Here is a 13551-nt window from a genome sequence, read left to right on the forward strand (position 1 = left end):
AAACCCAGCCGCCGCTCCCTTCCCCGAGCGACCAATCGCACGCCGGCATGGACCACCCCTCCAGCCAATCACAAGCGGAGCCCCTTTCCCCTTGACCAATAGGATAAAAGGAGGCGGGGATTTCAAAGCCAAGGCCCGCCTTCCGAGTTTTTCCTCGCGGCTCCAAACGACAAAGCCGGTCAGTGCTTTCTTGCGCTTTCAGGGGGAGGTTGTTGCGAGGGTCGCGCGGCCGTTGCCATGGAAACCGGGCCTAGGCCGCACTGAGGCCTTTTTGGGAGTACATAGCTTTGACCAAAAGGGGGCTTTCTAGAGGCCCATAAACGCGTGTCGCGTTGCTTTGTGAACGGTGCGACACGTGTTTTGGCCAAAAGGCGCTAAATGTTCATTAACCTGTGTTGAAAATTATGAGGATAATACAGTTTAGGGGTGCAGAATTCTGTCCGAACTGGAGAAATAATCCAGTTTGGTACCACTTCTAATTGCCATGGCGTTCCGTGTTCTTAATGCGTCCTCCAGGCGGCACCACTTTAAAGAGAGCAATCCAGTCAGTGCTGTTATGCCTCTAATTCACCCTAAGATTGGATCTAAATACAGCCCGCCTTTCCCCATACGCATGGGATGTTTTCTGGGCCACCCGCACATGTGGGAAAGACTATCTATGCTCAAGTCCCATTAATTGTTATGGTGGCACGCTTTCCCCCTTGCCACCCATGGACCACATGCGCTCAAAGCTGCGTATGCAAAGACCGTGTAAGACAAGGGCGGACTGTAGTGAGAAAGATAAATGCTGCTATCTGATCTTTCTTTTGGCATGTTTCACAAAACATGCTTCATGCTCTATCTATGACTGCCTTCTTCACCTTTCCCTTTAAGTCCATGGTAGCGACCCTACGGCACGTGGGGTGCCCTCTCGGCATGCACAGCCATTTCTGGGGGCACGCAAAGAGACGGGAGGGTGGGAGAAGATTAGGAGCAGGGGTGCTTCAGTTCCTCCTCTTCCTTTCCCCTTCCACTCCTTAAACTGTCTCTGGGGAAGTCTTGCCCCCAGAAGGTAGATGTCTCCCCCCTCGGCACGGGGTAACACTTGATGCGGGAATGCCTTTGAGTTTGGGCACTCAGGCCCTGAAAGGCCAGCCTGGACACAGAGTCGGGGCGTCTTTCTCAATACAGTCCCCAATGTGCCATGGCACCACACACCACATGCCACAGTTATGGCGCCCATTCAAGGGTGCAAAAAGAAGCCCCTTTTTGCAACCTCGAAAGGCCGGATCAGGGCTGCGGCATGCGGTGTCCCGCCGCCCCTTTAGGGCAGTCTGTTGAGCCCCTTAGTCTCAGTCTAACAGGTTCACCAACACTGTTTTAAGTTGTTTCTGAGTTATAGCGACCCTAAGTCCATAATGTGACTTGCTACAAGGATAGATAGGTGAGAAAATGTTGCCCTCTTGTGGGCCATGTTCAGAGGGTCACTATGGAAAGATGTCTGTTTTGACCACATTCACTTTGATTAGGACAAGGCAACAAAATGGGGAAAGCAAAAATGCTTTCAACTTGTTGAGGATAAAGGAGGGTACTTCACTTCCACCATATTCAAACCTGGGCAGTAACAAAGGAAAAGAAAAGCATGTGTAAGCGATGATTAAAATCATATATCATGTATACATCCAATTTAATCTTGCCAATCCTTTTCATCTGCTGTCTTTGTATGCCTGCAGCATAACCCAACATCCTGTCACATACAGCAATACTTTACCACAACTGTCACACTGTTTATTCGTGACAGAATTGTCGCCGCTTTATTGTACAATCCCACTAGGAATATGAATCCCATTCCTGACAACAATTTCTCCCTTCAAAATATATTAGTAAGGCTACTGAAAGTTATTCATGTAGCGGAAATTCATAATAAAAATCATATTGTCCCTAGTAAAAAGATCACACAAACTTGGTTACGTTTATTATTAACATAAATGTGTTACTTGACGCTTCACAATCTGTCCAATGCTGCACAAAATGGCTACATCGATGCATTTAATGGTTGTGCGCTCCGAGGAGCTCATTTATCATTTTCTAAGTGAGTGGCCATGTGTAGCCTTTTGCTCTGTATATCTGTCCATCTCCATACCCACAAGGTTTTGAATTTCAATTGACACAACTGGCTTATATAGTTCTGGTCTCTGAACTCTCCACTCCACCAAATGCATCTGAGGAAGCAGGCTCAAGTCTTATGAAAGGTCAGCCTACCAGCTTCTTTCTTTCAGTTAGTCTCAAAGGTGCGACTAGAGCTCTTTGCATACTGTTTTTCCAGACTGACATGGCTAGATCTTTTTTTGTTTTGTTTTAATGGACAATTAAGTTTACTGGTTAAAAACAAAGCTGTGGAATTCAGATGGTAACTGAATATGATTTTGCTTTGTTTCATCATATGTCATAAGTATCTTCAGAATTCATCACCTGATTCTCTGTAAGGCTTAAAGATGCAATTGATGTACTGAATTGATGCACCTCCATTTGTCTGTTGCACGATGCTACACTTTGTCTTGTTTTCCTGAAGTGGACCTTTATCAAGGTTACCAATCTTTCCCGTCTGAGATGTGGGAAGTGGATGGCGCCTTGTATTCCCAACCTTTCTCTTCACCGCCTGTACAGCTAGATTGTCTTCTCTCTGATGTTGTACCATTTTCTGAACCCTAGTGTCCACATTATGACTTCTTCCATGGCTAGATCTTTGAATTCTGCACAGATAAACCTACGTTTCCAAGTAAACCCTCACAGGACTGCAGCATTATGTATTCTATTGATTCCTCTGTCAAAGCAGGATTTACTTCAGTGTAAGACTGAGTGACTAATATTATTTGAGTCCTCAGCTACTGATAGAAATTACAACCACCTGTGCCTTTTTTATTAGTATATATTTTATCCTAGGGAAGACAAAGAATATCACATTTGAGAAATGAAGTTTATCTCCGGGATTCATCGCAATGCCTTGGCATACTCCATGACCACGCTGGGGGCTGGGATGATGAATAGCATCTTCAGTTTCTATTACGTTAAGCTGTTTTTAATCCGATACAAAATCTCAGAGGCCGCGTTCCATCAAGCACAGGTACGCTAAGCTTTCATGTTTGGTTTTTGCGTGTTCATTTTTCAGCACTTGATTCTTTTCAAATCAGAATTAAACAGTGCGTTCCAAAAATTATGTTACAATGGACCTGTACAGACAGGCCAAAATAAAGCTGCTTCGGGTCACTTTGGAGGCATGCTGTTTACATGATGCATCTGTATTAAGAGTCTGGAAGCTGCACCAAAGCAAAGCTCCAGTGCTTAGGATTGCAGTGTGGCTTTGGTATGGCTTCCGGACTCTTAGGAGGCAGGCATCATTTAAACAGCATGCCTCCAAAGTGACCTGAACCAGCTTTATTTTGGCCTGTCTGTATAGGGCCAATATTAGCTAAGCCTTTTAACGCTTCTTTGTACATTTTTATATTTTCTATATTGCTGTTTTTAGTTGATCAGTGATGAATTGCTTAATTGCTCAAATGTATCAAATAATTCATCTATGTAATCCATTTCATGTTGCATTTTTTGATACTGTGTTTATTTACATAAGCTGCTTTGTGACTTTTGTTGAGCTCTGCAAAGTGGGGGAAAGCATTTTAACGAATGAATGTCTGTATTTTGTTTTTACCCAGGTTGTTTTTATGATATGGAATGCCATTAATGACCCTCTGTTTGGGTATATTCAAGACAACTCCAGAGTACCATGCTGCTCCAGACGTCAGCTTTCCATTTTATATGGAGCTCCGTTGTATGCCTTGGCCTTTCTGCTTCCTTGGTTTCCTTGGAAACAATATGAAGAAGATGACTGGCTTAGCGGGCTTCATCTTATTGTCGCTCTGTGTGCTTTTGATGGCCTCCTTACATTTGTTTTGCTCGCACAATGTGCACTCTTTGCTGAAATTTCCACTAGACACGAAAGTAGACTCCAGCTTATTAAGTATAACCAGGTAGCAAGCTTAGTTGGATCGACCAGCATCCTTTTCTGTGGCTTAATTACAGATAACATGGAGAACTTCATCTCTTTTCAAGTCTTTACTATTCTAGTAGGAGTAGTAGCAACAGCTTGCATGTGTTATACCGGACTGTACAGCACTACTGAGTATGAACAAAAGGAGAGTTTGGCAGAGGAATTTGCTTCAGAAAGTGCTGAGAGATCTCTGTCTTGGTCTTCTGTAATTTTGTTGACAAAGGAGATCATGACTCAGAAAAACTTTTTGCTGTTTGTGACCATGAATTTCTTCCAAGTCTTCCACTTGGCGTTTTGCAACAACTTCATGATGATCTTTGCAGATAACCTCATCCCAAAGGATGTTCTTGCATCCTCTGTCAGAAGCATCATGTACGGAGCAGGCTTTATTTGTCCTCAGGTAGGCAGAAAACCTGGCTTTGTTTTCTCTTAAAAGGAAAAGGTGTTGATTCACTGAAAATTCTTCCCGTTGACTGACAGGAATAAGTATAAATTCTAAAACATATGTGCTTAAGAGATGCGTGGCAGCGTTGGGCAGCATCCCTTGGTCTTGGAAAGTAAGCGGTAGCATTCATTCACTATAAGTTTCCTTAAAAGAGCCACTAATGCGAATCCTCTTGTTATTCATTAATTGCCTTCTTGAAGCCTTTAGTACCATTTTCCTTGTGCAGTTATTTTGCATTCATTTGTGCCAATTATAAGAGAGAGTAGGAGGGAAAAACGGCACAAGTTAGATATTAGACGGGCTGTTAAATTTTTACATGTCCTGCAGTGATTGTTTTAGATGTTTTGATAATCTGTTTCTTTTCATGTAGCCTTTACAGGGGGAAAAACTCTAGCTTACTATCATCTCTTCCCCCCCTTTTAGAAATAGTATTGCTTTTCAGTAAAAGAAGTAAGCTGAATCTCTCTTTTATGCTGAAATTAGCCCCCGTGTGATAAACTCCTGTGACTCCATCTGGTACTTCCTATTTCCTGATACTGGGACATTATATTGGACACATTACTGAGATGAACTCTATGTTATTGAGCTACAGAAGAGTGTTTTCAGAATATTTTTATGTACATTTCTTAATTATTAAAATCCAGTGAAGCAATGCTAGAAACCTTTAGCATCTTTTTAGCAAGATTACAGCATTATACAGTGATAAATATTTTCTCTTTCCTTTCAGTGCCTTGTGCTCATCAGTCAAGCCTTGTTGCGGAAATTTGGTTACTATAAAATTGTCTTATTTTCCTTCTACTTGGAAGGGATAGCTGCAGCTGCCATGATTTTTCTAGGCGTAGAACACTACTATATTTTGGCCGTTTATCTCACAGGAACCATGTAAGTAAAAATGCATTTTTCCACTTGAGGAATTTAGCAATCTGTTTGTACCTCTTCCTCTGGATGGCTTTAATATTTCTTGGCTACTCTTGGGAAACAGACTACAGGTACTGGACAATATCAGACCTCTCCAGTGTGGAAAACCGCATGTTTTGGTCTATAGATACAATTATCCCTACATTAGCCATACAATCTGAGAGCCAAAATGGTGTAGTTATTTGAGGGTTGGGCTGTGATTCTGGAGACCAGGTTTTGAATCCTTGCCCAGTCCTGGAAATCCAATGGATGAACTTGGGAAAGTCATATTCTCTCAGCCTCAAAGGAAGGCAAAGGCAAATCTCCTGGGAACAAACTCTGCCAGGAAAACTTCATGATAGATTCATTTAGGGTTGCCATAAGTCAGAAGGAAGTCACACAACAACAGTAACTGGGATTGATGGAAACTATAGGCAGAAACACCTGAGAAGATGTGGAAAGCTGGAATAGAAAGATCTCTGAATTATCAGGACTCTTATATTCTTATATAAATTATTGGAAATATTAATGGTAAATAGTTATTAGCATCACTGGCAAAGTTCCTGGGTATTAACTATTACTTTCCCCATTTATTGTTCTTTGGGGATAATTTAAGGAAATAAGGGACATAGATTCACCGTGTAATTTAAGTGCAGCACAACAAATTTAAGCAACAAATTTTGAGGTTAGAAAAGCAAGGATTAACACATTTTAAATGCCTTGGACTTTTATCTGCTCAGTTCTGGAATGTTTATTTTGGCTACAAATTGAGTCCTGATATTTATCTTCAGCTGTTCAGTTTTATTGATGTTTTTGTGAATGGTACACAGTGCAAATATTGTGGTATTTAAAATGTTTGGTATACAAATTTTATTTCTCAAGAATAATGAATATCTAACCTGCTTTCCTGTTTATTTAGGGTAATTGTTCAAGCTTCTTTCAGTTTGTTTAATCTGCCTTTGGCTGATATTGTGGATGAAGATTTAAAGAAACATAAAAGAAGGTCGTTTTTTATGCTTTCTACATGTTTATCATAGATAATATTGCTATATTATTATTTTTTTTATGTACTATTGGTAAGCTCCAGCTCAGGGAAGAGTTTTGCTCACTGCATTCTGTTGCTGGTAAATTCCTTTATATGGAATCCATTACACATTTTGTCCTTTTCTTTTTACAGTCATATCCAAAATGCACAAAACAGTGATACCTTTATTGGGCAAACCAAAAATGAACAAAATACATCATGCAAGCTTTTGAAGTGGAGCTTTGAAAGCTTGCATAGTGCATGTTGTGCATTCTAATAAGGCATGATTTATTAGAAACAATTATAAAGCTTGGAAAGGTAGAAGACAGAAAAAGACTGCATACAAGATGGATAGACTTAACCAAGGAGGACAGAGTTCTGAGTGTGCAGGACCAGAGCAGTTGAGGATATGGTGTCTTGGGCGTGTCTCATTCACACAATCGCCATGAGTCGAGATCGACTTGAAGGCAGCTAACAGCAATAACAAAATAGTGATGATAATAAATGTATGTATTGGGCACGTCACTGTCTCTCTGCCTCAGAGGATGGTAATGACAAACCCCTTCTGAGAAAACTTGCCAAGAAAACCCCATGATAGGTTTGCCTTAGGTCACCATAACTTGAAGGCATGCAGCAACAACATCTGACCTTGGTTATGGTCACGTTCACAAGGACAGTTAGGCCCCATTCACACTACATTTTACACTGGGCTCCAAACCAGTTTAAATTGGGGTCATTCACATTTGAGCCGGGTTTTCCTGCTCCGAATTAGGGGGTCGTTTACACTTGTGCTTGGGTTTTCTGACCTGGATTGCGGGGGGGCACAGTGCAAATCCCCCTTAACCTGGTTTCCACACCAGATTATTTCTGAGTGTGAATGGGCCTTAGTTGGTCAAATCATTAAAGTAGAAATGGCTGATACATTTCCCCCCGTTCTAATACTTGTTGAACCATTACTCGTTACATTGTGAAATAACAATTTACAATTTATTTCCAGTGATAATAGCTCGTAACACAAATCTCTGCTTAACTTTTCAGATCACCACTTTCCTCTATGGTTTTTGGAACAAATGCCCTGTTTACAAAACCAGCCCAATCTTTAGCCCCTATGCTTGTGGTAACAGTACTAAATCAGTTTGGGTATGCGCAACTGAATAATAAAGCCATTCAGCCTGATGCACAGTAAGTGATAGACGTGTAAGGGATTTGTTTTAGTACCTTACAGATTTCACCATCACTACCAGAATACTAAGAGTCCAAAGGCAGATTCACATATAAGCTAACTGCCTTCTTGATGCAGTCAGACCAGTCTGTTCTTTAGTATATTAAACACATAACCAAAATGCAAATTGAACTGCATACAGACCATGACCACAGCGAATCCTGTGTTTGCAGCAATTGGGGGGGAAAAGAGTTCCTGATTCACAGCTCCATTTCCCCACAAAATTGCTTCCTTCTTGTCAGAGAACAGTCCTGAGTGATGATTCAGGGATGTAAATTTCTTCTCTTGAACTGTCACTAAATGTTGTTATCTAAGCCTCAAGTATTTCAGAAACATACATCTCCAGAGAATGCCATAATTTGTATGAAATGTTAGACACACATTTTACAGGACTCTTCTGTGCAATCCAAGGTCAGCAAAACAGGGAAAATATTTTATAAAACAATAAAACAATTTGATAAAATACATGTTTTATAAAATATGTATTTATATGCATAGCTTTGATAGCATTACCTGTTCAAAGTTGAGTATGATATTATTTGTTTAAGTTGAATTGATATGTTTTCCAGATCGTTTAGGCACTGTTTACTTATTCAGCAAAGGAAAGCTAATATGACTTTTTAATATTCTGTTAGGAGAAAAGAATTGTGATATATATGTACTGTAATTACTTTGGTTTTATCATGAGTGCTGTGAATAATGAACTCTAAAAAATTTGGACTTTCCCCTCAGATTGTTTCTAGGTCTCCATGATGCCATGTTCTACATGATTTGCCTGGTTCCTCTTTGCATTGCAGTCATACAGATTTTGACGTGGACTCGCTTTTCTATCCAGAATAGTCACCTAGTGTCTGCTTACTAAATTGTAAACATGGCCAGACAGTGACTTTCAGCTGTGAACTCTAACACTGGACTTCTGTGAACTAATAGATCGAATGCAAACTGAGCCGTTTATTGCTTGTTAGATCTGCAGATGCTGTCATTGAAGACCTTGTCATGAAGCAAGTATCTCTTTCTAGTTGAAATAGTATGTCAGGTAACTAAAGATGTTAGAAATCTCAAAAAGACTTGAGGATACTAAAATGCTTCTGTGTCATACTAAAAAACAATGGCATACTGGAATACTGTGAGCAGTCCCCACATCCTTAAATCTGATTCCTTTTAGAGGATGTAAGGACCTAAAATAACCTCAAAAGGATGCATTTGAACACTAAAACTGTGGGACGTTGCTTTCACACTTGCAAATCAGATGTCATATTTTCCCAGGAAATACAGGAAAACCTATGTTACAATTCTCTGCATTAGCAACACTACAGTTAATTAGTGTGTCAATTTGTAAGGAAGGGGAGTAGCAGGAAGTAGAAGCAGGATAGTAAGTAGGAAATCCAGGTGGAGGATTGAAGACAGGTTGTTGCCTGAAACAAAGCAGAAGCTTCCGTCAAACCTGATAGGGCAGGCTTAATAATTAAAAGGAGGTGGGAGACTTCCAAAACCTAGTAAATCTGGAAAAGCGAACCTGCTATCACACTATTTGGAATTGGGCACTGTAACACTGGAGGAGGTGGATTGGCTTCAAAGGGTTTTCTTAGGAGCTTATCACATGAAGCAAGTAAAGCAGAATTGCAGTTGTTTGGCCTATGGCATGACCTTGTTGCTGTTCTTCTTCTGCTGCTGCATTGGAGATTGTTTTAAAAGCTATTATTTTTACTTTTAAAAAAATTCAGTTGTTGACTTCTTGCCCCACTTAGGATGCGCTGCGATTTAAGTGTGAAACTTCAATTGTGCTTTTATAGGAAGCCCCTGCTTATCCAAGGGGTTAAGGGACCTCAGCCCTGTCAGAAACAGTGGGTCAAAAAGCAGAATTGCATTGGACACTCCAAGACTCCTTCGACTGCGCAGGTACAGGGATGCGCATACGCACAAAATGCCTTTCCAACCAGAGGGCACAGCAGGGCAAGGGGCCTGAGGTAACAGTGGAGAAGAAAGAGAAGGGTGGCCAGGGATTGGAGCCAGGGCTTGGAAAGCTGCAGCTGGGTTGGTCTCTCCCATCTCATAGACCCTGATGATGGCCTGTCTTCTCCATCTCTTGCACCTTCAAGAGCCCTCAGTCGGGGAAATAATTCAAAGGAATTCATCCATATAGACCACTGTTTCTTCCCCCCCTGCTGTTCCCATGCCTTAGGTGGGCATTTTGTGTGTATGCGTGTACACATATGTATGCATGCTCCCCAGTTCCCTCCCATGTACCAAGGAGGTTAATTTAACATGGAGGCTGTGAGATAGGGCTTTAAGACTATCATACGGTACAATCCCACAGTGGTTATGAAGGTGTGATAGTAAAGAAAGCAATCTTGCTTGAATAGCGTTTTTAAAGACAACACAACTGTGGCAGGAGAGGAGGCTCAAGTGGTAAAACCATTAGAGGCAGTTTGTAGCACATGTGCATATATGCACAACACATACTCTTAGTGGCTGGAAGGCTCTCTGGCTAGTTTGGGGGATATGCCATACCACTCTGTACTTGCTCTGACAGACTATTTAGATGTCTTTCAAGTTTCCCTTATACTATTTCAAGTAGCTGGAAACAGCACTTTGGATTTGTCCTTGTTAAAGACATTTACAGTTTTCATTTTCTAGATGGAATTCATGACTAATGAAAAGCTAATGCTACTTGATATGTCCCAAAGCCTAAATTATGCCATAATAAATCCTATCATCCTAATCTTGGCCCAATAGATTATATATAATCATTTCCTAATATATGCAGTGCTTTATTTTATTTTTTTAAAAGTCTAGCCTTTTAAGCTGAATTCTTCATACGACATTGGAAGAAGGAAATGACTTCTTAGAAAGCTTGTTTAAAAGGAGATTTGGTTTTTCTTTCCCGCAGTCAGGCAGTGCAAGCCGGTCTACCTCTTTTCTTAGCTTAACTCCAAGGTGGTTGCTTCCACATTCTTAAAGAAGTAAATATACTGTGAAATACTGTTGGACATAACAGTAGTCTAAAGAACTTTGGTCTGGCTGCTGAGATACTCTGTGGAAAATACTGTTTTTCCTCATGTTCCTATTTGCTTAGTAAACTAAAATGATTTGCTATTGTGGGTGTATTATAGGAGATCCATAGGAAACGCATTTAATTATTATCATTCAAATCCCTCAAAACATTTACAGATCATACATCTGAGCAGTATCTTTTTAACATAGGTTTATATGTTCTTAATTAAACTGTTCACAAAAGTGCAATTTGTACTCACAAACAATCATGGAATTGCCACGCTCCTGTTTATTTTTTGGGCAAAGTAATCCTCCAATTATCTCTGCATTTTTATTTGCTAATACTCATGCGTTAGTGCCTTTTATTTGTTTAAATCGACTTGTGTATTACAGAAAATTAGAAACTTAACTCCTAAATTATGGGAATCGGTTTGGAATTTTGTTATATATATAAGCGTTGACTTGAACAGGGGTAGAGAGTATAAAAAGTAATTATTTCTAAATCCGTACACATTATTTCAACGTCTCTATAAATTATTCTGGTTTATTAATAAATAATTTGTTCTTGTCAGCCGCTTGTAATGTTCCTGTTTTCTATATGGAGAAAATAATTGTATTAATAGTGAACAAATTGTAGTATACCGGTAACCAGTAAAGGCTTAAAGTAAACTCATTCAGTTACGTGGGGAAAGGGTCCTTTTTATTGTGGAGGTATGCAGCCTTATGGTAATAGAGTGCCACTGAAGCAGCTTGTTAGATGAAGGGAATGCTGTGGATATAGCATATCTCGATTTCAGCAAGGCCTTTGACAAGGTTTCCCATGACATTCTTGCAAACAAGCTTGTCAAATGTGGGCTAGACAAGGCAACTGTCACATGGGTTTGCACTTGGTCCCCTCAGGGCTTCCCTTTGCGGGTGGGAAGACATAGAGCAGGGGTTTCCCAACCTTTGGTCCTCCAGGTGTTTTGGACTTCAGCTCCCAGAATTCCCAACTGTGGGCTAAAGCTGGCTAGGGCTTCTGGGAAGTGAAGTCCAAAACAGTTGAAGGACCAAAGATTGGGAACAACTGCCATAATCATTGGGGAATACTTGCCCATAGAGGATCATTGGGGAATGCTTGCCCATAGGGAATCATTGGGGAATGCTTGCCCATAGGGAATCATTGGGGAATGCTTGCCCATAGAGGATCATTGGGGAATGCTTGCCCATAGAGATTCATTGGGGAATGCTTGCCCATAGGGAATCATTGGGGAATGCTTGCCCATAGGGAATCATTGGGGAATGCTTGCCCATAGGGAATCATTGGGGAATGCTTGCCCATAGGGAATCATTGGGGAATGCTTGCCCATAGGGAATCATTGGGGAATGCTTGCCCATAGGGAATCATTGGGGAATGCTTGCCCATAGGGAATCATTGGGGAATGCTTGCCCATAGAGGATCATTGGGGAATGCTTGCCCATAGAGGATCATTGGGGAATGCTTGCCCATAGAGGATCATTGGGGAATGCTTGCCCATAGAGGATCATTGGGGAATGCTTGCCCATAGAGGATCATTGGGGAATGCTTGCCCATAGGGAATCATTGGGGAATGCTTGCCCATAGGGAATCATTGGGGAATGCTTGCCCATAGGGAATCATTGGGGAATGCTTGCCCATAGAGGATCATTGGGGAATGCTTGCCCATAGAGGATCATTGTGGAATGCATGCCCATAGAGGATCATTGGGGAATGCTTGCCCATAGAGGATCATTGGGGAATGCTTGCCCATAGGGAATCATTGGGGAATGCTTGCCCATAGGGAATCATTGGGGAATGCTTGCCCATAGGGAATCATTGGGGAATGCTTGCCCATAGAGGATCATTGGGGAATGCTTGCCCATAGAGGATCATTGGGGAATGCATGCCCATAGGGAATCATTGGGGAATGCATGCCCATAGGGAATCATTGGGGAATGCTTGCCCATAGAGGATCATTGGGGAATGCTTGCCCATAGAGGATCATTGGGGAATGCTTGCCCATAGGGAATCATTGGGGAATGCTTGCCCATAGGGAATCATTGGGGAATGCTTGCCCATAGGGAATCATTGGGGAATGCTTGCCCATAGGGATTCATTGGGGAATGCTTGCCCATAGGGAAACATTGGGGAATGCTTGCCCATAGAGGATCATTGGGGAATGCTTGCCCATAGGGAATCATTGGGGAATGCTTGCCCATAGGGAATCATTGGGGAATGCTTGCCCATAGAGGATCATTGGGGAATGCTTGCCCATAGAGGATCATTGGGGAATGCTTGCCCATAGGGAATCATTGGGGAATGCTTGCCCATAGGGAATCATTGGGGAATGCTTGCCCATAGGGAATCATTGGGGAATGCTTGCCCATAGGGAATCATTGGGGAATGCTTGCCCATAGGGAATCATTGGGGAATGCTTGCCCATAGGGAATCATTGGGGAATGCTTGCCCATAGGGAATCATTGGGGAATGCTTGCCCATAGAGGATCATTGGGGAATGCTTGCCCATAGAGCAGTGGCTTCCCAACGTTTAGTTCTCCAGATGTTTTGAACTTCAACTCCCAGAATTCCTGTCTGTCGGCTAAGCTGGCTAGAGCTTCTGGGAAATGAAGTCCAAAACAGTTGAAGGACCAAAGATTGCCATAGAGAATGGTGCCAACCACACAGAGAGAGAGGAACGTCTGCGCATGCGCGTTGTGCGGAGGCGCGCGCTCCCGCGGGCATCCCCCTCCCTTTTTCCTTCTTTCGCAGCGTCGTCCATTGTGCCTCAGCGCCGTTTGAAAAGCGGCGCCGCCAGAGGCGCCCCCTGATTGGCTGAGCGGGAGAGCCGGGCGCGCGCACGTCCTTCCGTGGTGGTGGTGGTGTTGTGCGTGCCAGCGGCGTGTCCCCTTCTCTGCCTTCCGCCCGGGTCCCCGCTCCCTGGCGCTCA

General features: G+C 42.1%; 1 protein-coding gene across 5 annotated transcripts; it reads left to right on the forward strand.

Annotated features, from left to right (window-relative positions):
• The first annotated feature begins 104 nt into the window (after window positions 1–104).
• LOC149306386 (solute carrier family 68 member 1-like) lies at window positions 105–11150 on the forward strand. Of its 5 annotated transcripts, none has more exons than XM_089540708.1 (7): window positions 105–178; window positions 2923–3103; window positions 3690–4424; window positions 5197–5351; window positions 6286–6369; window positions 7429–7572; window positions 8345–11150. In XM_089540708.1, exons 2-7 carry the CDS (start codon window positions 2951–2953, stop codon window positions 8472–8474), a joined length of 1401 nt encoding a protein of 466 aa, XP_089396834.1. In that variant the 5' UTR covers window positions 105–178; window positions 2923–2950; the 3' UTR covers window positions 8475–11150. The 5 variants fall into 5 exon arrangements, with proteins under 5 accessions (XP_089396834.1, XP_089396836.1, XP_089396835.1 ...); XM_089540710.1 differs by lacking the exon at window positions 105–178 and adding an exon at window positions 240–277; XM_089540709.1 differs by lacking the exon at window positions 105–178 and adding an exon at window positions 1217–1625.
• The last annotated feature ends 2401 nt before the right edge of the window (window positions 11151–13551 follow it).

Source organism: Sceloporus occidentalis, unplaced genomic scaffold, assembly GCF_023333645.1.
Source record: "Sceloporus occidentalis isolate IW3139 unplaced genomic scaffold, rSceOcc1.0.p SCAF_10, whole genome shotgun sequence".
Taxonomy (NCBI): domain Eukaryota; kingdom Metazoa; phylum Chordata; class Lepidosauria; order Squamata; family Phrynosomatidae; genus Sceloporus; species Sceloporus occidentalis.